Source organism: Tinamus guttatus, unplaced genomic scaffold, assembly GCF_059628265.1.
Source record: "Tinamus guttatus ecotype Peru unplaced genomic scaffold, ASM5962826v1 Tinamus_guttatus_pri_ptg000919l, whole genome shotgun sequence".
Classification (NCBI taxonomy): Eukaryota; Metazoa; Chordata; class Aves; order Tinamiformes; family Tinamidae; genus Tinamus; species Tinamus guttatus.
In genome coordinates this window covers 214,864-239,375 of record NW_028289453.1, presented here as the reverse complement: position 1 = coordinate 239,375, position 24,512 = coordinate 214,864, and the positions used below count along the sequence as shown (strand labels likewise).

General features: G+C 47.4%; 1 protein-coding gene across 1 annotated transcript; it reads left to right on the top strand.

The window, feature by feature from the left end:
* Positions 1–1,799: 1,799 nt before the first annotated feature.
* LOC148591216 (ATPase family AAA domain-containing protein 2-like) lies at positions 1,800–24,305 on the top strand. The gene is made up of 9 exons (XM_088538015.1): positions 1,800–1,926; positions 18,634–18,699; positions 18,984–19,080; positions 19,692–19,866; positions 20,623–20,874; positions 21,846–21,936; positions 22,382–22,689; positions 23,529–23,642; positions 24,291–24,305. Exons 1-9 carry the CDS (start codon positions 1,800–1,802, stop codon positions 24,303–24,305), a joined length of 1,245 nt encoding a protein of 414 aa, XP_088394141.1.
* Positions 24,306–24,512: the final 207 nt, after the last annotated feature.

Genomic DNA, 24,512 nt, shown 5'->3' with positions numbered 1-24,512 from the left:
TCTTCCTCATCTAATTTCTTGCCCTGTTGTTTTAAGATCTTAAGAAAGACTTCTAAAACATATTTTTGTTCCTTCGTTAAGTGTAACCCCATAGTCCCCAGCTGCTTACCTCTTTCCTTTCAAGAGGTGTTGGTGTGCACACAAAGGACGCTTCCTTTCAGCGTGATCCTTACGCCTCCTTTCAGCGTGAATCCCGGGAGTTCAGCTGGGCGGTGCAATCCAGAGACAGCTAGTCTTCGTGCCCCACGTTGGGCGCCATTTGTTGCACCTTGCGAAAGGATGGACTCAGTCTGGGATGCAGAGTGAGACAACTTTATTCTCAAACCCACTTCTTTTATACTCTCTTAACACAAGTGTTGCAAAGATTACAACCAATCAGCATCTTGCCAGCTGTGCAGTTGTGGTTATCTTCTTTTCCTCGCTTTGTTCCTCATCTGCTGACAAGACATTCCACATGCTGTTGTTGTCCTCCTTTTCCTGCTTTGCTCCTTGCTGATAAGACATTCGTCCTTGTGGTCAATCGTCCACTACCAAGGCATTCAGCACTTCCGTCTCCAAAGCGGGCCTCCACATCCTCGTGCAATGTGACACACGGGATTGGTTGTTGCTAGCCAATCACGCATATGTTTGATTGGCCCGTACATAAGCCGCACCTCCATCCTGCTCCGCATGGCCAAACTTGCTTTCAGTTTCGTTCCTTCCTACTTCCCCTTTTCTGCAGCTCATGACTTACAGTAACCCTGTCCCCTTTTTGTTCTTCAGCCAGCCAACCCTTCCCTAAGGCCTTTCAATCATATTAGACATACATTTCAACAAGCAAGGTACAATTAACACAACATCAACAAAACACAATATCAACACCACCATCCCTGCACTTCGGATTAACAATTGTATCCATCCCGAAATTCCCCATCCACTTAACAAGTTGTCACATTGGTCTGCTGTTCCACAAAGCCAACAACTCTTAACTTGGGTATAACAATCTGCTTTAAGAGCATGACACATCTATTACATCAATAAAGCCTCCCTTGCCTCAGGTGTCATGGAGGCACACACCAAGGCTTCCTTTAAGCGATCAGGGAATGACATGTATGACTCCCCACTCACTTGTTTCTCCCACGTCAAGGTAAGTTTCCTTTACCATATCCGCTCCCCCTCTGCCCTGAGTCCCCTTTTCAAGCTTCTCAAGATGATCCAGTAAGTCTTTGGCCCAGCCAGGCCGTTCTTCATTCTTGGGTGGAGGGTCTGGCAATGGAGGCGCAGATGGAGCAGGCGCAAGTCGCTTCTCAAACACCAGCATCTTCCGACGCCACGGTGGCCCTGTTCCTGAAGTGCTCGATAGGGTAGACAAGACCGACTTCCACGTAGTCGCCAGGTCTCTCACATTTTTATCCTCGCTGGCGATGCGATCCCAAAGCAGCCACCCCATATCTTCCCATGTCGAATACTAATCGTGGCTCAGCTTTGAACCCATTCGCTCTGCACCAGATCGAAAGCTTGCAGAGGGTCTGTTCATTGTGCTTGATTCCGCTCATAGAATATGTTGGAGGAGCTTGGGGTTTTGCAAGTGTCCCTTTGCAAAGCTCATAGAGCTTCTTCATATTCACAGCCGCCTCTCGCTTGGCGAGAATTTGCAATAGCAGCTGCGTTGCCGCCTCCCTATCCATGGTTAAGGCAGTCTTCACGGAGGGGCCCTGTGACATCTACCCCTGGACCTGTGCCCTTGCACCCAGTCCCAGTGTGCCAATGCACTCACCGCCACGTGTCGATCCCCCGGTCTCCGCTCACCACTCAGCGTGATGTTCCAAGACCGACGGTTCCCGTACCGTTGTGCCAGCTCCAACGAATACCCGCACCATTGTGCCAGGTCCCTGTTCGGGCGCCAGATGAAGGAGATCGACCCGGATTACAAGATACAGACTCAATGTGAGTTTTCCATATTGTTCTGTTTATTAACCGAGGTATGCAAACATTTATACCCTACAGGTATCCAGGGGCTCTCCCAAGCTCACAGGATTGGCTGTTGGCCATTGCTTAGCAGATTGCTAGGCTGCATTTGCATGGCCCAATCACAAGCCCCCTTCCTTAACTGGTACGGGCAAGATTCCGCAAGTTGCTTGCTTAGAAACAGCGGCTTCCTTATTCCATCTTGGTCAAGGACAGGTCATTGCCACCCCCCTGTACATTACTTGACAAGGCGCGGGTTGTGCATCCGAAAATGTCCCCGATCAGCCAGCCACTCTTCCAGATTTTGCTGCCGAAAGGAATGCTGGAAGTGTGCTTTAGTGATAGCATGGAGTTAGGAGATGGAAGAAGCACAGAGCCCCATTTGGAGTGAGGCTGCAAAGAGCATGCCAAGGGAAGTGTGAAGCAGTGCCAAGATCCATACCTGGCACAATTTGTGGTTGGGATGAGAACCAGGGTTGTTGGTGTTTTCCTGCCGAAAGAAATGCTGGTAGTGTGCTTTAGTGATAGCATGGATTTAGGAGATGGAAGAAGCACAGAGCCCCATTCGGATTTAGGCTGTAAAGAAGATGCCAAGGGAAGTGTGAAGCAGTGCCAAGACTCTTGCTGGGAACAGTTTGTGGTTGGGGTGAAAACCAGGGTTTTTGGTGTTCTCCTGATGAAGTAAACGCTGGAAGGGTGCTTTAGTGATAGCATGGAGTTCGGAGATGGAAGAAGCGCAGAGCCCCATTTGGAGTGAGGCTGCAAAGAGCATGCCAAGGGAAGTGTGAAGCCGTGCCAAGACTCATGCTGGGAACAGTTTGTGGCTGGGGTGAAAAACAGGGTCGTTGGAGTTTTCCCGCTGAAAGAAATGCAAGAAGTGTACTTTAGTGATAGCATGGAGTTTGGAGATGGAAGAATCGCAGAGCGCCTTTTGGAGTGAGGCTGTAAAGAGCATGCCAAGGGAACACTGAGCCGTGTCCAGCTTTCACCTGCTCTCTCCTGCTCTTTGCAAGACCGTCCCTACCAAATTGGCAGCACTCCACCTGCACGACTTCTTTTTGCATCATCGTGAGAAGTGACTCCAATTGGGACATGCGAAAATGAAAGCGCTGCTAGTGAAGGACCCAGCTGCTTTCTGGCACTTAGCAGGCCACAACGGCGCATTCCTCCCATTCCTAAAGTAGTCTTCCCTGATCCTTTCTGTAGGAAATCTCCTGGATGGATCCTACCGGCAGAATCGACTGGTGGCTCTAGGAGCTCTGCAAAAGCCAAACAAAGTGACTCGAGGCACTACAAGGACTAACACCCTGAACATTGCTATTTAAATGCTGCAGTTGTGCCAGCTTTGCAAGAGGAAGCATTGGTATATTTTCGACTTTCTCTTTCAAATAGTATCTGGACTATCTCCTAAAGGAAACACTGAAAGTACGCTGAACGATATCCAAACTTAAAAGGTCTTAGTGACCTTTTTCTTAATGAGAATTTCTGAGACATGGGATTTAGCAATTCAAGGACAAGGATAGGGAACTTTTTCCAGCAACTTTTCAGTCTTTCAAGTTTTAGTCAAGCACCACATCATTGCTTTAATGGTAGGCCAACTGAAATGAAAGCTGTAGCGTGAACCAGCTCATTGCTCTCTGAAGAATTTTGAAAATACGTATAATCCTTTTCCATGAACTTCCGAAATGAGATAGCTTCTTCAGCAAAGTGATGAATGCCTTTGGTTTCATTTTCTTCCCAGCCTAATTGCCAGCATTTACCCTTGCCTAATCCTTTTCTGGAGACTTCTTCTCCCGCTGTTCTTCTGAAATGAATTCAACCACACCTAAGGTTTGCTGTCCAGTGATGTGCAACCAAGTTGTTCCTTGCCTGTCTCACCCTCTTCTTTCTAATCTGCCACCGTTGTTTGAAATTTGCAGTTTTCCACTGGATTTAGATAAGGAACAACAGTATACAGGGGTCATTTGCAGCATGTGGAGAGTTGTAGTAGTTGGTGAAAGATTCTGGGGTTGATCCCTGGCTGTCCGAGAAGGGCACGTTGCCTCGTTTTCAAGATCAAGCATTTGCGATGCATAAAATACACCAAATCTATCAGGCAGAAACTTAGGGTTAATCGTCTTAATCTTCAACTTAAGAATTCTCATTTGTTATGGGTGATGCTGTAGATCCGGGCTCCTCAAACTACGGCCCGTGGGCTGGATACGGCCCCGCCGAGGTCCTCAATCCGGCCTGCGGGTATTTACAGAACCCCCCCGTCCCCCCACCAGGGGTTGGGGGGAAACCAAACAGCCGCAGATGACTTCCTGCTGCTTAATCGGCGCGCCGGCCTCCGCAGCCCACAAGCACCTGCCGGGCCTGGGCTGAAACCGGCGCCTCGTCCTTGACCTGCCCCCCCAGGGGCGCCTGTCGGCTACAAACCGCGTCGCCACCGCCCCGTCCTCCTCCTCCTCCGCGACGCGCGGCAGGTGAGAGGCGCGGGCATCTCCTCTGCCAGGCAAGCTCCCTCGGCAGCCTCTGGACTGTGAGGTCCAGCCAACTCGGGCGGATCGCCAGAGCCCCGGCGTGCCAAAGTTCCTTCGGTCCCTTCTGGCCACCTTGGGCTGAGGAGGGGGGTGGCAGCATCAGCGAGGGGGGCGACTGCCCCGTCTCTCCCTCCCTCCCTCCAGCTTCCAGGCAGGACAAGCAGCCAGCACCGGTGGGAAGCACGTGCACCATCGTGTCAAAAAAAAGAAAAATGGACTCTGAGCGCAGGGTATTCCCAGAAAAGTGGACTTCTGATTATTAGTTTTTCACGGAGGACCGAGTAAGATCTGTTTGTCTGATAGGCCAGAATTCAGCGTCTGCGTTCAAGGAATACAATTCGTGTCGGCACTACGAAACTCAACATAAAGATAAACAGGATTCTTTGGTTGGACAAGTGAAGTCCAAGTTCAAACGAGAACAAGTTCTTGTCCGGACAAGGTCAGGCAAGAATGAACTACAACCGCACTAAACCCCAACTGAGAACATTGACCCTGAACCCTTAACCCTAACCCTAAAAGCCCTACCCTTATCCCCTACCCTTAACACCTACCCCTAACCCCTAACCCTAACCCTTAACACCTAACCCCTAACCCTAACCCCAAACCCTAACCCTAACCCTAACCCTAACCCCAAACCCCAACCCCTAACCGTAACCCAAACCCTAAACCCAAACCCTAACCCAAACCCCAATCCAAACCCTAATCCTAACCCTAACCCTAAAACCCTAACCCTAAACCCTAACCCTCTAACCCTAATGTCTAACCCTAAACCCTAACCTCTAACCCTAAACCCTAACCCCTAACCCTAACCCCTAAGCCCTCTAAACCCTAAACTCTCTAAACCCTAAACCCTCTAAACCCTAACCCCTAACCCCTTACCCTAACCCCTAACCCTAACCCTAACCCCTATCCCTTCGGAGGAGGAGGAGGAAGATAAGGAGGAGGAAGAGGAGGATGAGGAGGATTTGGAGGAGGATTTGGAGGATTCGGAGGATTCGGATTTGGAGGATTCGGAGGAGGAGGATTCAGAGGAGGAGGATTCAGAGGAGGAGGAGGAGGAGGAGGACATACAACTCCACTAAATCCAAATTGAGCTCTTAACCGTAAGTACAACAAAATTAAACCCGAACATCTATCCCAAACCCAGATCCTACCCCTAACCTTAACTCTTAACTCTATCCCTTATCCCTATCCCCAACCCCTAACCCTAACTGTTAACTCTATCCCTTATCCCTAACCCTTATCCATTATCTGTAACCCCTAACCCAAATGCCTAACCCTAACCCCTAAGCCCGAACCCCTAACCCCAACCCCTAACCCTACCCCTAACCCTACCCCCTAACACTACCCCCTAACCCTACCCCCTACCCACTACCCCCCACCCCCTACCTGCTAGCTCCTACCCCCCACCCCCAAACCCTAACTCCTATCCCCAAACCCTAACCCCAAACCCCGAACCCCTAACCCCGAACCCTAACCCGTAACCCCAACCCCTAACCCCAAACCCTAACCCCGAACCCAAATAACCCCAACCCTAACCCCAAACCCAAATAACCCCAACCCCAACACCGAACCCTAAATAACCCCAACGCCAACCCCAAGCCTGATCCCTAAATAACCCCAAGCCCGAACCCTAAATAACCCCAGCCCCAACCCCAAGCCCGAACTCTAAATACCCACAACCCTGAACCCTAAATAACCCCAAACCCAACTCCGAACCCTATGTAACCCCAACCCGGAACCCTAAATAATCCCAACTCCAACCCCAACCCCAAACCCTAAATAACCCCAACCCCAAACCCAACCCCAAACCCTAAATAATCCCAACCCCAACCCCGAACCCTAAATAACCCCAACCCCAACCCCTAAACCCAACCCCAACCCCAACCCCTAAACCCAACCCTAACCCCAAACCCAAACCCCAACCCTAACCCCAAACCCAACCCCACCCCTAACCCCTAACCCTGAATAAACGTAACCACTAACCCTAACCCCCTAATACCACCCCCAACCCCCCTCAGCCCCTCTACCCCTACCCCCTCACCCCCACTCCTCACCCCTAACCCCTACCCCTAAATAACCCTAACCCTAACCCCTAAACCTAAATAACCCTGTTCCTAACCCTCTAACCCTAACCCCGAACCCGAACCCTAACCCCAACCTTAACCCCTACCCCAACCCCTAACCCTAACCCTAAACCTAAACCCTCATCCTAATCCTAACACCCTAACCCAACCCTAACCCATGTGCATGTGGGATGCTGCACATATTTGGCAAACCGTGCGAAGAGAGACGTGTGTTAACCCTGGCCTGTGCGCCCATTCCAATTGGAATTGTCCAACACCTGACAACAGACAGGTTCAGCACAAAGCCATGAAGAAGAGACGACCTGAAGCAACATTCAGTTTTAATAAACAGGAAAGCCAAGGAAATGCAGATTTTGAAAACGATTGTGAAATACAATGCCAGGAATAGTTGGAATTGTCCCACAGTTGAGAACGGCAAGCTTCAGCACAAAGCCCCGAAGAAACTCAACGCACTGAAGACGAGATTAACTGAGGCAACATACAGATTTACTAGGGAAGAAATGCGTAGAAATAGAGAATTTGAAAACGATTGTGATATACAATATCAGGAAGGGTTGGAATTGTTCAGCACCTGACAACAGACAGGTTCGGCACAAAGCCACGAAGAAAGTGAACGGAATGAAGAAGAGATTAGCTGATGAAACATTCAGATTTACTGAAGAAGAAAGCAGAAGAAATGCAGAATTTGAAAACAATTGTCAAATACAATACCAGGAAGGGTTGGAATTGTCCAACACCTGCCACAGGGATGTTCAGCACAAAGCCATGAAGAAGAGATTAACTGAAGCAACATTCTGATTTACTAGAGAAGAATACAGAAGAAATGCAGAATTTGAAAATGATTGTGAAATACAATACCAGGAATAATTGGAATTGTCCAACACCTGACAACAGAGTTCTTCATAACAAAGCCACGAAGAAGAGGTGACCTGAAGCAACATTCAGTTTTAATAAATAGGTAAGCCAAGGAAATGCAGATTTTGAAAACGCTTGTGAATTACAATGCCAGGAATGGTTGGAATTGTCCAACAGTTGAGAATGGCGAGGTTCAGCACAAAACCACAAAGAAACTCATTGGAGTGAAGAAGAGATTAACTGAAGCAACATACAGATTTACTAGAGAAGATAACAGAAGAAATGCGGAATTTGAAAATAATTGTCAAATTTTTGTCAAATTGTCAGTACCAGGAAGGGTTGGAATTGTTCAACACCTGACAACAGAGAGGTTCAGCACAAAGCCATGAAGAAGAGATGAACTGAAGCAGCATTTAGATTTACTAAAGAGGAGAGCAGAGTAAATGCAGAATTGGAACATGATATTTTCTATGTTTTCTTTCAAGGTAGTATGCTGACCTACTAAAGGAAATTCTTAAAGAACCCTGAAAGAGGTCCAATCTTAAAATGTCTTCATTACCTTTTGCTTAATTACAGTTGCTGAGACAGGGGCTTTAGTAATTAGAGGACAAGGATAGGGAACTTCTTTCAGTAACTCCTGAGGTTGAAAATATCATCTACTTACCTACTGTAGCAATTCTGCCCCACAGTCCTCATTTCAGTTTATCACACATTTGAGTCTCTTCCTCAATGTCACTGCCTTGACACTCATTCCCACTGGGATTTTAGCAAGAACATCATGCTACTTTACTACGGCAAGAAAGAATCACAGTCAGTTTTTTTTTTTTTCCCTTTCATCTGGGCCAGAAGAAGAAGAACAGAAGTTACTGGTTTCTATTCCACAAATTTGATGTCAAAGGGAAAAAAGAAAATCCACAAATTCAGATATTTCTCTAGTACATACCAACAACTTTTAAGGAGAGTTATGTATTTCTCCAGAATTATTTTGCTACATTCAATTAAGTGGAGCCTGCTTTAGATGCTGGGAATACCAGGTAGCCAAAGAAAATATAATCTCTAAAAGAATAATTTCTTTTAAAATTAACTTATTATTCATATAGCTTATATTATTTATATTGCCTATATACAGACAATCATCAGGAGGTTTTTTCTTAAACCTAATTCTCAAAAGAAAAAAAAATCCCCACCAAAATTCTTCCCTCAAATAACTTCCCCCTCAAAATAATTCCCTTTCAACAACCCCCAAGAAAATTCCTAACAAATAATTTTCCATAAAGAAACACTAAAAACAAATCCATTCCAAAAAACTATGCCTGACCAAATGTTTCCTTCTAATTTTTTTTCCCGTCCAGATCATTTTATCCTCTGAAAAAATCACACAAAACACACACACAACTTTTATTTTTCGACAAAACCCTTTCCCTTCCAATAAGGTTTTCCCCTCCAAAGGCTGTTGCAGATGGCTCGGGATTGGGCAATAATCACGCAAAATCAGGTGGCTACGTCAAGCATTATTTCAGGTGAAAGCACATAAACAGAGGAGCAAAATACGGATAGTTGCTCACGACTTAGTACTTGCTAGCAGGATACTGAGCCTGAACATCCTCTCGAGCTGGTGGATTGGAGGGTTGCTGACAGGCTCCCAACTTGGCGGGCGTCCCTGTGGAGACAACGTAGACCTCGGTGTTAGGTGCCTCCCCGTTCCCCTCCTCGCACTGTCTTTTTACGCACGGTGCCTCCTGCCCCGTAGGGCCAGTACGTGCCAGGAGGCAGGCCGGGGGGCGGACAAACTCCACCCTCAGCCACATAACCTTCCCTCCCGGGTGCGCAAGCGCGCGTACCGGTAGGGGGTCCCAGCCCTCAGTCTGAGGGTCCTGCCTTCCTCATCTTCCTCCTCCTCCTGGTGCGGCTGACCTTCAAACTGGGTTAGAGGACATCTGCGGTTAAGCTGGCTACAAGTCCGGTTGAGCAGCCGCTTTCAACTGGTTTTGGACGGAGTCGGCTGTGAACACGGCTGAGCAGCCGCCTCCGTGTTCCTTATCGTTCCGCCCAAATGGGCAAACATCTTATTTCTCAAGGTCTGGATTCTGTTTCGCACAATAGTCTTATGACCTTACAGAGCATAAATAATCATAAAAATATCTACCTCCTATACATGCCGCCCCGTGATCTGTAGAGGTCAATCGATTGTAGCGAAGCACCCAAAGAGATAACATTTTCATAGCAGTTTCAACCATACCTCGTGTCAGCATCATTACACAAGGGATACGGTACATAACACAGACAAATACAGCAAATAGAAATAATAGCCCCAATAGCAGTTTCTGTAGCCATGGCCAACCCCACTTCCACTGTCCGAATGCATTCCAGTCATCAGCATCTCTCAGTTGATGAGTCAGATCCTGTAAGGCCTGGATCTGGCAATGTATAGACTTGGAGTGGTCGCTTGGATTCTTACAGCACATGCCTCCTACCTCTTCACACCCATGGCCATGCATAAGCAATAGCATATCTATGGCAGTGTGGTCTTGTACAGCTGCGTGCTGAATCGAGTCCACTTCTACTCACAATGAGGACAAAGCTGTCGTTGTAGCATTGCTGGACTTTGCTGGCCAGCATCCCAGTCTGCACAACGTGGTCAATGCTTGCTTGGCAGCGATCCCCGGAGCCAATGGTGACACTATAATATTTTTCTCTGTTGTCCCAAAGTCACCTCGGCGCAGGTGCCGTTCAGGGGAAGAAGCCACACACCAGGGGAGGAATACAAGTCCCTTCATGTCCCCGTTCTCGAAGAGTCCACCCGCTTTCTGGTGCATGGTGTTTGTGTCGTACATGCCGCGTGCTCTGGGGCTCCTGTGCAGCCGACTCGAGTGGTAGTGCCGTTCCGCAGCCTCTGCTGAGCACTGTCTGAGTCTCGTGCTGATCTCACCATCTTTCCAGGGACAGGACGCTGAGGTAAACGGTGCAACAACAGTGTTGAGACAAACACAATCCACAACTGTCTCTTACAGCAGGTCAAGGCATTACTAACTGCAAGGGCTTCTACATGGATGACCAGATTGAAAATTAAGAAGCAGGGGAGGGTTTAACTCAGCTGCTAGCCTGGCTGGCCCCGAGGGAAAAGCATCGAAGGTACCAGATCTCCAGACTCGGGCTAGGGAAAATCTGAGAAGAGCACTTTGGCCAGATGGGGACAATGCATTCATTAATGGTTCTTCGAAAGTAATAGAAGGGAAATAGGCCACAGGATATGCCATCATTAAGGGAAGGGAGCTGCCAGAGGAAGGAAAGCTGCCGTCTCCCTGCTCAGCCCAAACCACAGAATTGTATTCTCTAATAAGAGCCTGTGAATTATACCAAGGCAACATAACAAATATCTTTACAGATTCTAAATATGCATGTGGGATGGTGCATATGTTTGGAAAACTGTGCCAAGAGAGAGGTGTGTTAACTTGCCGGGGAAAGGCATTGGTACAAAGGATGTGATTACCTGCCTCCTGGAGGTAGCAAACCTCTCCTCCTCCTCTCCTCCCGGTAGTCCAGCCATTACCAGAAAAGATATCTTTTCTTCCAGAAGCATTAGAGATAATTAAAAATAGTGGGGCAGAAGAAAGAAGGAAGCCATTGGGGCTCCCGAGGACTGGCAGGGGCCTTCCTCAAAACCTGCGCTGCCCTTGGTCTTTTTTTTTTGTTCTGGGGAAATGGGCTATTGAGGGCTGTAAGGCAAACAGCTGAGCCACAAGGGAAGCTGCAAGGGGAGGACGACCCTGGGCTGTGCGCCCATTCCAATGACCCAAGTAGACTCTAGTGAGATGCCCCGTATAGGGAGCCTTAAGCATCTTCTGGTAAGGTAACAGGATGGCCCAAGGCATTTCTGACTGCCAACTACCTCAGCAACAACTGGCTCTGTAATTAAGGTGTTTTTAGAACAAAGAACTCCAATATATGGGTTGGTACAGGCGATAGACACAAACAGATGCAATCTTCTTACGGGAAAGTTCCTTCAAGGTGTCGTGATTGCCCTGGGAATTCAAGGGGACTTGCATACCCCTTGGCATCTCCAGAGCTCTGGTACAGTGCGAAGGATGAATGGGAACATTAAAAGGCATCTTCTAAAATTGGTGTTAGAAGCTAAGATGCCATGGAGACAACTTCTACCATTCAAGAATGAGAACAAAACCTAGGGGAGACATTCAACTGTTCTCCTTTGAAAGAATATTCGAGATTCCCCACCCTACTAACACCCAAGCTGGCGGGAGGGTAGAGATGAGTGATCAATATGTGGGCAGAATACTTTCCCGTGTAAAGTCTCTCCAACAGGAAGTCCAGCTCGCACAGATCCTGCCCTTGGATTTTGCAGTACCAGGAGATCGGGTCTTGGTCAAAAAGCAGAAAAAGCACCACTGGCAGCAAAGTGCAGTGGACCTTAGAACCACAGAAATATCAGTCAAGACAGCTGAGCATGGATGGCCATGATGCCTGAAATCTGGACTTCTCAGTTGAAGGAAAAGGATGGAAAGCCCTGGATAACTCTCCTTAGAGCTGTAACGCTGTCTGGGGTTGGGTCAGGAGAATAAATGCTGGGTCTGTGGGAGTCCAGGAGGATATGAAGACTAGCCATGGGTGCCAGCCCTATGGAACCCAGGTGCTTAGTTAATAACTTATGCAGAGTTCACTATGCTTCTAAAGATGGGTGTAGAGGTTTGTAAAAACAAATATTGAAAAAAAAGAGAGGGAGGGATTGAGTGGAATACACTATTTTGTGTATTCACAAATAAGGGGACTCCCCCACAGTCTTTGGCTGATGAGTGGGACAAAGGAATATATGCAGGAGAGGAGACTGAGCGGAGCCATGAGTGAGTGGGACAGGAGAGCATAGGCCAAAAGGAGGTTGCTCGCCCTTCTTTGGCAGGCGTCATGGGGAGTTGGGTGACCTCAGGTGAGAGCAGATGGAAGGAGGCAGGAGTTTGGTGTAGGCAGGCCGGGAAGGATGTAACTTCTGAGCCCCTTGGCCAGCAGGGAAAAGGAGAGGGCGTCCCTCACTCGAGAAATTAGGATAAAAGGGGGCTGCATCCTCCAGCAGTTGGAGAGACCCCACAGGGATATGCCCGGTGGACTCTTCCTTTATTCAAATAAAGTTTTAAGATTCCTCTGTCTCCTTTTTGGACATGCAGCTCTTGACAGTGAGATTTTCTGCACATGAGTTACTTACACTGTTGTTTTGCAGAATTAAATTAGCCTGTTAGTAACCACTGTTAATAAAGGGAACATTAAATCCACTCACAATCTCAATATTGAACAATGCTGACCATAATAGAACGGGAATGTAAAAGATCTTTGTGCAAGTATTCTGAGAGACCAAATTATCAAGTGGATATAGAACTGTATGTAACAACCATACTTAGAAAAGCTTTTATAGAGTCTAGTGAAAAATGAGCTTCAAGCTGAACAAATTCTGTAAGGCATTGCAATATCAAAGAAAAAGACAGCTTTCAAGCCATGAATTTGAAGGAAAACTAACATTTTGCAGAGGCCTTTTCTGATACTTCTATTCCTCTTTTTCATCATAGGTCTTCTTGATAACATTCAGATCTATTTTTAAAATAAACTCTTTTTTTCTTTTTTTTTCTTGATAATGTGCCAATATTTTGTGAGAGAATTAATTATTCCTGAAGTGATTTAAAAGACTCAAATACTTTGTCATCTTTTTCCCCCCAAAATCCTTCCCATTCTGGCATGATGCATGTCACGTGCCTAAAAGTGTGAAGAACTACAGCATAAATCCAAAATTAATCTTCATTTCCTGATATACAGAAATAACATCAAGCTAGAAGAACGCTTCTGCATTAACAGGATAACTGAACACTGTAATGATATCCATTTAAAAGGAATTCTAGAACAGCAGTTACTGAATTCCATTCATTACAAATAACACTATAAAGCCACCAGTTGGAATCAATTTACACGCTGACACCTGAGAAATGTATTGTTTGTATTTTTCCATCCTGTGCCAAGTGCATAGAGGTATTTTCTTTTATTCCTCAAAAATACAAACATCTCTTCCTTGAAATTCTGTAAATTTGATGGCTTCACAAGTATACGCAAAATAATTTTCACAAGCTTGTTATGCACTGTTACCAATGTTCTTCATGTGTAGATTTTATTGAGTATTTCATTGTTAAATTCCTACAAGCAGTAAAAAAAGAGACCTGATTTACAGTGTTTCCGTATCTGTTGCAGAAGAACAAATACTGGCATTGTGTCATTAATACAGAACTTCAGTGCAGAACTGCTACTTGTTAAAAAAAATGCCCTATATAAATTGCCCTATATAAACAACAAAATACATAAAAAATACATGAAGAACAAAATACCCAGACAATAGGTTCATTTCTGTGTCCACATTTCTGCTTCCATAGGGGAATCTGAAAGTCATAAGTAATTTTATATAAAGATTAACACAAGTGGTTCTTTGCCAGGCGACACATAGCACCCACTTATACCTGTGCTGCAGAAAAACAAAACAAACAAACAAAAAAACCCACAAAACCACAGCATCAGTTTTGACATTTCCAGAGCACTCAGCAGTGAACAGCACCCTCTAAATACACCATTCTGCTACACTGGCAGGTTACTGAAAAGATGTGTTGTCTTACAAGCAGCTCCGAAAGCATGAGATAACTAGGGATCATCAATATGGATCAGTACGGGGTGATCCATAGGCCTCCTATCTGGGCCAGCTGCCAGGCCCCAGAAGCCCAGGCACCCCAAGGCCCTTGAGGCAGCCCCAAGTGCTTCTAGGGCTGCCTTTAACCACAACCCACCGGCCTCCTCTCACTGGAGGTGAAAACTGCACAGAATTCCTCCAGGGGGTACTGATCCCAGCTTCGGGTGTAGCCACACAGCTTCCAAACACCTTCCTCACCCCGCCGCCCCATTTCATGACCTCGCTGCCATTTCATGTCCCCGCCGCTCTGCGCAGGGGCAGATGCTCCTGAAGTTGTCTTCATGTGAAAATCTTTTATTCTGAGGAGAAAACAGGAGCTAAAAATGTTTTCAGATCTGAAAGCCTGTTGTCATCTCGGGACTCACTGATTTAGAAAGAAAATACATGGGTGCATCACAGGGTAAATGAATAGAAGAAATTACTTGCTGGGAGGCTGCTTGAACACTGGCTCGTGTTGCCAGGAAAGACTGTGGTGGGGTCTCAGTCCCTGGATATCTGAGAATGGTTGAGGTCGGAAGGGACCTCTAGGGATCGTCTAGTCCAACCCCGCTGCTCAAGCAGGGTCAAAGCTGACAGGACCTGGCCCCGGTGACCGGGGCAGGGGGCTCCAGCCCTGTTTAATACTTGCCTTGTGTCCTTTTTTTTTTTTTTTTTCAATAGAGAGAGGAAAGCAAAATGGTGTTTTCCCCACTAAGGGCAACTTTTGCATTGGCGGTGTGCGGAGGATCTCACTGTCAAGAACTGAATGTCCAAAAGGAGACAGAGGAGTCCTAAAACTTTATTCGAATAAAGGGAGGGTCCACCGGGCATATCCCTGTGGGGTCTCTCCAATTGCTGGGGGACGCAGCCCCCGTTTTATCCTAATTTCCCGACCGAGGGACGCCCTCTCCTTTTCCCCCTTGGCCAAGGTACTCAGAAGTTACAGCCTTCCCGGCCGCCTACACTGAACTCCAGCCTCCCGCCATCTGTTCTCACCTGAGCTCACCAACTCCTTTGTCCCCCTTGCTGAAGAATGTGGGGCAATTGCCCTATTTCCCTCCTTTGTAAAGGCCCCATCTCCTTGCAGATGGCTCTTTTTGTCCTTCTCGGCTCATGGCTCCACTCAGTCTCCCCTCCCTTTGTCCTGCTCTTCAGCCAAACTGTGGAGAAACCCCCTTATTGATGAATACAGAAACTTGAGCATTCTGCTCAATCCCTCCTCTTTTTCTTTTCTTTTTTTTTTCCTCCCTCCTTTGGACAATATTTGTTTTTACAAACTAGGTTATTAACTAACAACCTGTGTTCAGTATGTCTAGTATCCATGAGTAGTCTTCATATTCTCCTGGACTCCCACAGACCCAGCAACCCAGAGTTTATTTTCCAGACCCACTCCCCGCCAGCGGTACAGATCTATGGAGAGTTAGCTGGGGCTTTCCAGACAATAAGGCCACCCCTTAGCCACTGGGTCTAACATTTTAGAAAAATAAGCTATTGGTATTCTCATGCCTCCATGTTTTTGCACTAAAATTCCCTTGCCATGGCTCTGTTCTCCTTCTCATGTCCATACCACAACATTGGGGCTATTTTGGGTTAAACCCCCAGCCAAAATATGCCCCAAATATATGTAATAAACCCTTTTTGGGCCAAGAAATTGAGTAACTTCACAGCAGTTTCCTTCACCACCCTCTCTTGTTCACCTGATAGGGGCAAGTCATACTGCAATAACCTGGCTTCTGGGGGTGGGATATTCAGTATTTTCTGCAAGGCTTGTCCAAATAGGACCGGTGCCTTGGTGTATCCTTGCAGGAGGACTGTCCTTGTCAATTGGTGTTTTATCATTTTCCTGGAACTGTCCACACTTCTGAGTTCACTTCAGCCTAGCTTTATCAGACGCTTTGCACAAAGTTACAGTAGTGCTAACTTCTTTATCATCCCCCACAATATCAATTGACATTCCCAATCCAGCCATCAACTCCAATCCCTCAGCAGATTGCCTCTCTCTTTTGTTACATAGATTCCTCTAGATGTTGCCCTTAACTGTATTGACACACATTCTTTCTCGATGAGACCCTTCTCAGTATCACTGAGATACTGGCACAAAACCGGACAAAGACTAGGATCGTCGTCCCACCCTACAGGAGGCCACCTAAATCCCTCTGGTAACTTATATTCTGGCCAAACCAAACAACAATGTTTTATCATTAGTTCCTTAATTATTTCTAGGGGAATGCATAAGTTATCCCAAACCCTCAAAAGTCTTCCCAAGGGACTATATAGGTATAAGTCGAGGTGGTCATACCTTTTTCCCAGCACCCTCTTTTGGCTTCCCTTTGCTGCCCTTCCTGGATGTCCATATCGGAGTCGTCACCCCTTTTGTTCCCCAGTCCCACAGTACTCACCAGTGAGATTTCAATGGTCCTTTCCATCAGGCCTAGCCCTTTCTGTCGGGCTTAGCGCTACCGGGAGGTCCTTTCCTTCAGACCTAGCCCTTTCTGTCGGGCTTAGCGCTACCGGGAGGTCCTTTCCGTTAGACCTAGCCCTTTCCGTCGGGCTTAGCGCTACCGGGAGGTCCTTTCCATCAGGCCTAGCCCTTTCTGTCGGACCCCTTGAGGACCCCCTCCCGGTCCTACCTGCGGATCCCCCTGATCCGCTTCTCGTCTGTCTCCGGACAGTCTCGGGAACCCAATCAGTCGTCCGGTGCAGGCTGCCGTCGAAGGGAGTCGATCACCAAAAGCTTTGGTGAGGCGCGCCGTCGACTCCAATCGCCGTCTGCCGTTCCCGGAAGGTGGAAGGATCCCGGACGAGCCCCCAATTGTGTGGAAAATCTCTCTGTCAAGAACTGAATGTCCAAAAGGAGACAGAGGAGTCCTAAAACTTTATTCGAATAAAGGGAGGGTCCACCGGGCATATCCCTGTGGGGTCTCTCAAATTGCTGGGGGACGCAGCCCCCGTTTTATCCTAATTTCCCGACCGAGGGACGCCCTCTCCTTTTCCCCCTTGGCCAAGGTACTCAGAAGTTACAGCCTTCCCGGCCCGCCTACACCGAACTCCAGCCTCCCGCCATCTGTTCTCACCTGAGCTCACCAACTCCTTTGTCCCCCTTGCTGAAGAATGTGGGGGAATTGCCCTATTTCCCTCCTTTGTAAAGGCCCCATCTCCTTGCAGATGGCTCTTTTTGTCCCACTCGGCTCATGGCTCCACTCAGTCTCCCCTCCCTTTGTCCTGCTCTTCAGCCAAACTGTGGAGAAACCCCCTTATTGATGAATACAGAAACTTGAGCATTCTGCTCAGCGGTGTGGAATAGCACTGTTTCTGGGTATGGGGCAGGCCGCATAGTGCTGGCCCATCCCATTTACAACCCATCTCTGCGGGTGCACAAGGCCGGAGCTCTCCATACCGGGAAGCTGCAGCCATCCCATGGCTATTCCAGGGAACTGCGAAGGACCCGGGACACCGAGCGCAGGGGCGGCGCCTTTAAGGGGTGGTTCTGGGAGAGCCCCGCCTCCCAGCAAAAAAGGGCAGGGTCGGGGCCCCCGTCAGCCAATCAGGCGCCGGCAAAACAGGCGGCCCCAATTTGGAGGCGCGCTGCGCTGTGGGAGGCGCGCTGCGCTGGGGAAGGCGCGCTGCGCTGTGTTCCTCCGCCCGCGGGCCGGGACTAGCGGCCGCAGAGAAAAGAGTCCGCGGGGGGAGGCGGCCGGCGGGGGCAGGCGGGAGCCGCGCGGGCTGGCGGCGCGGCGGGGAGCGGCGGGAGCGGCGGGCAGGAGGCGGCGCGGCCACGAGTGGAGCGGGGCGGGGCACGGCGCGGCGGAGGGATCCGTGGGGAGGGCCACGGCTGCGGCGGAGGGGAGGGCACCGCACCAGAACTCGCGGTGTCGCCGCGTGTTGCCCTGCGCCATGGCGGTGTCGCCGTCCCGCCGGGCAGGGATGGCAGTGACCAGTTTACCCCGCTGCGCGGTGGCCCTCGCGCCCGGCCCCGCCGCCGCTGCGGATGGCGCCAGGGATGCGGCTGCAGCGGAGGAACCAGAGCCGAGAGCGCAGGAGCAGGGGGTGAGCGCGGCGGGAGGGCGCAGGCGGCTGCAGGAGGGCGGCCCGGAGCGCGGGAAGGGGCCGACAGCAGCCCCAGGGCAACCCCTCGCCCCCCGCCTCCAGCTGTGGGACCCCTGGGACAGGGCCGCCCGCAAGGGAAACCTGTGACACGCTCCAGGGAAATGTGTAGAGTTACCCCCTGGGGTGCTTTTAAAACAAAGCAGTGTTTAGAAATCATCTTTACTTTGTACTTAATTATGACAGTCATTTGCATAGCGCAAAATGGTTAATGTTTTTTTTTTTTTTTTTTAACAGCCTAAGGGCAAAACCTTGGAAATCACCAGCTTGCATGGTTCTCAAGGGGGTTACATATCCGTGCTGTCTACATCCCAGTGTTGTTACCACTTGTAAGCGAACAATTTCAGGTGGAAAAGATCATTGTATTTTAATGCATCTTTCCAAATCTGCCAGCCCCCCGTGTTCCTCACAGGCGAGGCTCTTCCCACTGGGATGTTCCGCATCGCCGTGGTGACGGAGGGCCCCAACGGATCCAGACGCAAACCGTGCTCTTCCGCGGAGCCCTGCCCTGGAGCCCTGCGTGTCTGCCCATTAATTTTCGGAAAGACAACTTAAAGGGGATTGACACGGATCCAGTGAACATGAGTGCAACTGTGGCTGGCATCAGTGCAGTGCAGATAGATAGTGTGGTAAGCGATTTAAGTTGTTGTGTTAGAGGGATTTTTCCAGGGTTTCTGATGGAACCTTTTGTAGGCTGCAGCTTTCTTTAATGTGTGAAATTATTCTGTTGAATTGATCTTTAGGTGTGATTTGATGGGGTGGGTGGTCTTTCCGACCACATTGCAGCCCTAAAAGAGATGGTGCTTTTTCCAGTGCTTTACCCAAAAGTCTTTGGGAAACTCCAAATTCAGCCGCCAAGGTAACACAGCTTTACAAAATGCTAATTCCGCTGTTTTGGGGAGGATATTACACTGAGGCATCAATATATTTGTTTGTGCTTCAAACATTTGGGCATTTTTTTTTTTAGTAGTGAAAATATTTTATTTAAAATGTATAAAATCTTCAGCATGTGCAGGTTCAAAATGTAAGCAAAGGCCTTGGCATGGTCAAAGACCTGGTGTATGGTGCTTGAAAAAGGGAGTATATTAGACAACTCGAATTGAAGAACAAACTAGTATTATAAAACTTGGAGCCCCAGAAGTTGGCTCTTGTTTGTCTCCCTTCTGCCGTGGTCCCTTGTGGTGCCTGTGGGCCGTTTTGGACGTGTCCTGCTGGACACTGCACTCTTTCCAGAGGAGAGCGGGGGTCTGAGTTTGTTAATGCCCTTGGTTAACTTTGCTTATTGGCATGTGACATCCCTTAGAAACACAAAACTTCCTTCTGCTCTGACTGTTCTCACAATTTGGCTGTTACTGCAGTTCTGGATATAAAGTGTTTTGGTTCGGAGGAGGGGGTTGATCATCTTAGGGATGGGGCTTCAAATGGGCGTTTTTGATAATTTTGTCCCATGTGAATCTCTCTTTATTACAGAGGCTGCTTGTTCTACGGCCCTCCAGGGACTGGAAAGACCCTGGTTGCCTGGGCCCTTACCAACGAGTGCAGCCAAGGTGGCAGGAAAATATCCTTTTTCATGCGAAAAGGTGCTGACTGCCTCAGTAAGTGGGCAGGGGAGTCGGAGCGCCAACTTCGTTTGCTCTTTGAGCAGGTAAGGTTGCAGTGTGCTCTGGCAGAGCTGGGACTGTAATTTTTTGTGATGAAGATTTTTTGGAGGAAGACTTGCCCTTTTTTTTACATTTATTTATTTATTCTGTCCATTTCTAAGACTGAAATGGGAACACTGGTGTTCTCTTTCCCAGTGCTTCTGTACTTTGGATTGAAGAGTTGAAATCTTGGAGATGTGTTGGGGAAGATTTAAAAAAACAAACGAACAAAACCCCCAAAATCCTCAAACCACAATTTTTTTCCCCACCAAAACCACAGAGGAGGTTGCACGAGATAATGGCTCAGGTTCAGAGGGAAACAGATGCAGGCTGAGAACACGTCACTCCGTCAGCTCAGTTGTTAGAGATCTCTGTTGCTCTAAAAATCTGTTCCAGTGATGTTGCAACCACAGCGCGTTTCACGCATTTCCTCTTAGGGTAGCACCGTTTTACTCACGTCATATTCCTGCATCCCTGTTCTATTCCAGGCCCATAAATTTTGTCCTTCCATCATTTTCTACACATAATGTGCTTTATCTTTGTGGAAAGAAGACCAAAACCTGTTTATATATGAAATATTATCCTGCAAACCTGTAGCTCAATTATACTAAACTTCATGTGACTTTAAGCCATAGTTTAAAAGCATTCACTAAGCTTGATATCAGCATAACGTTTAAGTGACCTTCTCTATTTTTGAGAGCCTTAAAATGAGCCCTCTTGCTCATCAGCATCTTAATGAGCAAAAGCTTGTCCTTTCTCAGGTATCATTAGAGAAAATAATGCATAATTTAACAAAATTTACTAACCCAGTGAAGCAAAATAATGTGCTTTTTTTTTTTTTTTTTTCTGCTAGCTCAGTTGTATCAACACTGCTGGCAGCTATGGATGGGTTGGACAGCAGAGGAGAAGTCGTCGTCATTGGAGCCACCAACAGGCTGGATTGGATAGATCCTGCGCGACGCAGAGCCGGGCGCTTTGAGCGAGAATTCCTTTTTAAACTGCCCGATAAAGAGGTAGGAACTTGTATTCAATCCTGGTGCTCATCCAGCAAATCCTTCTTGCTGACAAAGCCGTGTCACAACACGGTGTCGTGGAGCAGGTAAGCGGGAATGCAGCCCCGTGCAGCTCACACACAGGAGCAATATCCTGAGAGACTGTCCTAGTGCGGAGGGTGGACACGGTACGAAAGAAGAGGTACAAGCCCTAGGGAACTCCATTGTCCCAAATAAAAATGAGTAGGTTTAAAAGTAGCTTTTCACTAAAATCACTGTTTCTAAGCAATGAAAGAATGGGAATATAACAACCCAAAGTATTAAAAAAAGGAAAATTCCACGTGAAGCTGATTTTTTTTTTTTCTGGCTTTTGCTAGTTAGCCAGAATATCTTGACTATTGTTAAGTTTTTGTTTGTTTGTTTTAATTAGCACTTCTGGGGAAAAGGATAAAGCGGAGTATGACTGGAAGCAAGTAAAAATGCACCAAGCAGTGTATTTAACGAAACAGTGTATTTTCCATAAGCATTTGCCTCCTGTTTCCATCCAGTTTCTGGATCGGTGATACTAGCTTGAATCACAGTTGCTCTTTGTAGCAATTGCAGCAATTGGAACCAGTGCTAGGACTATTTTGCTTGAATGAACTGACAGAAGAGCAAACTAGTGAGTCTGTTGTCATGATATCTTGCTACATTTGAGATAAGTTTTCTTTGAGGAAAACCTTTTCTTTGCAGTTTTCTAATGTTTCTTTCCCCAAATCAATAGGTCTCCTACTTGTCAAAACTTAACTTTTATAGAAGCTTTACTTGCCTTTTGACCTTAGGTCTGCAGAAAGAGTTTAATGGAACAAACAGAAATATTAAGCTTTGAAAAGCTTACACTTTAACAGATTAAGGCAAGTGATTATTTTAAACTTGTAGGAATTTTAATGTGAGGGGTTCTGCCTCTGCCTTTTGACTCAAGACAAACTATAATGCAAGCACTTTGTTTCTAGGCTAGAAAAGAGATTTTCAAGCTTCACACACGAAACTGGACCCCTAAACCATGTGACACGTTCCTTGATGAGCTGGCTGAAAAAGCTGCTGGTAAGCTCAAAAATGAAGCGAGTTCCTGCATGTGACTGAGTCTGCAGGAGTTTCAGCTCGTGGCGCACGGCAGGGGGGAACCAGGCTCTTGCACCTCGCTGCACAACTAGCCAGGGAGCCAGCTGCGTGTCCTCAAAGCCATCAGAGTGAGACACTTCCATCCACTTACTGCTTTACTTTCTGTCTCTCCAAACAGCGAGTGGCTTTTGGGGCAACTTCCTCAGGAGAAAAGTTTTGCTTAGAAGGTTTAGGAGAAAAGTCTGGCTGGTTTGAAAGTGTGCAGGGTGGCTAACAAAACCTCTGGAGTGCAGCAACACTTTTCACATTTCCTATTAGACTGTTTTAACCTGCATGCAGAGTCTTTGCATGTTGCACTTTGGCACCTTGACCTTTCTGTGTTGCCACAGCCTGACATAATGCTCCGTTTGATGTTCTGTTTTATTAGGATGCTGTGGTGCTGATATCAAGTCCGCATGTGCTGAAGCCGCCCTCCGTGCTTTGCGACGCCGCTACCCTCAGATACACAGAAGCCCTGAGAAACTGCAGCTAGATGTCTCTTCAATTAAAATAACAGCAAAAGATTTTTTCATGGCTATGGAAAGATTTGTACCAGCTTCACAGAGGTCTGCGGCTTTGCCCGGACAAGCACTATCACCCATTTTTAAACCACTGCTTAATAAGACTTTTCAGAGAATTTTACGAGTCCTGCAGAGAGTATTTCCCCACGCAGAACTTGTCCTAAAGAAGGACCAGCAGCAAGGCAGGACCATAACATGTACAGCTGGTTAAAACTACTTGTTGTTTTAGCTATCATCATTTCACCTCATATGAATTGAAGTATTTGTGGATCACACTGTGCGATGTGTGAGATCACATGCATCACATTTCCTGGCAACATCCTGCTACCTTTTCTACCTGGAGACTTGCTAGGTTCATTTTTATTGGTAGAGCAGGCAGAAAGCCACAACAAATGCAAGCAGAGATGCTAAGTGATCCATAATTGCTTCCCCTCTCTGTTCTCCGCTTCTACCTTCTCCTCCCTGAGTGATCCTGGAGGATCTTTGTGCAGAAGATGTGTTGATCTACATACCCTGGCTTAGGAGTCTTGAGACAAAGGCCAGTTGGTGGCCATCACATTCACTTAATTCCCATACTTTTACTGTGGGACACAGATTCCAGACACACAGCCTCGTGGGTTGTGTGGGTGTCTAGCAAGTACAGGAGTTGTTGCTAATAATCACATTTCTTTGTTCTTGGGGCAAAAAAGGGACTTTTTGCCAATAAAGAAATATAACTTTTGCAAAACATAAGACTTAGGCGAGGTTTGTAGAGCTTTGTGCAATCTCTTTAGACCTGTGGTAGGATCAAGTCTTCAAAAATCACATTTAGTGTGAGCCCATCCAAGGGAGAAAGAGAAGATAAGTGGGTTTTGGGGCTGCTTTGGAAGCTGTGTTAGAGTGAGAGACATGCAGACTATCCAGGCAAGTTAACAAACCCTTCTTGTCTTCCAGATGATATGAACGCTACTTTACAAAGCGATTTCATCTGGAGTGATGGCCCAGTGATGGGGGCAAAGTGAGTGATGGGGGCAAAGCTCCCACTTGGCGCCCGCAGTCATACACGCCCTGGAAAAGTTTCCAGTTTATACCCTGGACCTGCCAGTTCTGTTTGCTAGTGCCTCATCACCAGAGGAAATAGGTGCACAGGTATTTTTTTTTTCCTTCTTTCTTTAATCTCATGAGATTCACTGTCTGTCTGTAAACTGTAAACCCAGTGTTGGTGTGCTCTAGCGAAAGGCTTATCTTTAGCACTGCACTAAAAGGATTTCTTTTTGGAGGAGCAAAAAGTGTTTTGTATTTTATTTTGCTGACTCCCTGAGGCTCTTCAATGTCCTTTTTTTGAGTAGTCACTGAAAGCCCTGGTTTCCTCCTAGAAAGTCAGAGCAGCTACTACCAGAGTTTGCCTGGGGAAAGACTTTGATATGCAGGTATGCTACAACTCTGAAATAGACAGTCAGATTTCTTTGGGGCTGTTGGAATAAAGCCTAAAGGTATTGCTACGTGTTTGTTGGCTGTCAGTGGTTCCTCTGGGAACAGGAGAAGAGCAGATGTTTGAAAAAAAATTCAAGATTCCGCCTGCCATTTTTTCTCTGGCTCCCCAGTGCAGGATCAGCCATAAATGACATGTGGTTTCATCTTCCCCCAAAACTTCCAAGTCCCTCTTTTTCTCATTTAATTTACTGACTGTGCCCCCATCTTAACAGACTTATACTTCAGAGTTAGTTGCAATTTTAATACAGCTGTGTATCAGCAAGGGCCCTGTTCCTCTCGGCATCCCTTGTCTTTCCCTTCCAGGCTCTTGACATGTGAATAGTCTAAACAAACAGAGGTCTCCTCACCTAAACTAGCCTTGAGGCTCCTCTCACGCTCCCAGTAAGGACATAATTAGCTCTGCTCCAGGTATCTCCTCCTAAGGGAGATGCCTAGAGCAGCTGCTTCCAAAGGGCAATTCCGGCAGCGGATTTCCTGCTGCCCAGAGCAGAGCCTGGCTCGGGTGGCTCAATCCAGTGTATTTAC

Excerpts from the sequence above, each read along its gene's own strand:
- LOC148591216 (XM_088538015.1), top strand. The coding sequence starts at position 1,800 with ATGTTCCAAGACCGACGGTTCCCGTACCGTTGTGCCAGCTCCAACGAA. Across the intron at positions 18,700-18,983 it reads GGGCCCCAACGGATCCAGAC|GTGGTCTTTCCGACCACATT; the intron begins GCAAACCGTGCT and ends TTGATGGGGTGG. Across the intron at positions 20,875-21,845 it reads TTAAACTGCCCGATAAAGAG|GCTAGAAAAGAGATTTTCAA; the intron begins GTAGGAACTTGT and ends CTTTGTTTCTAG.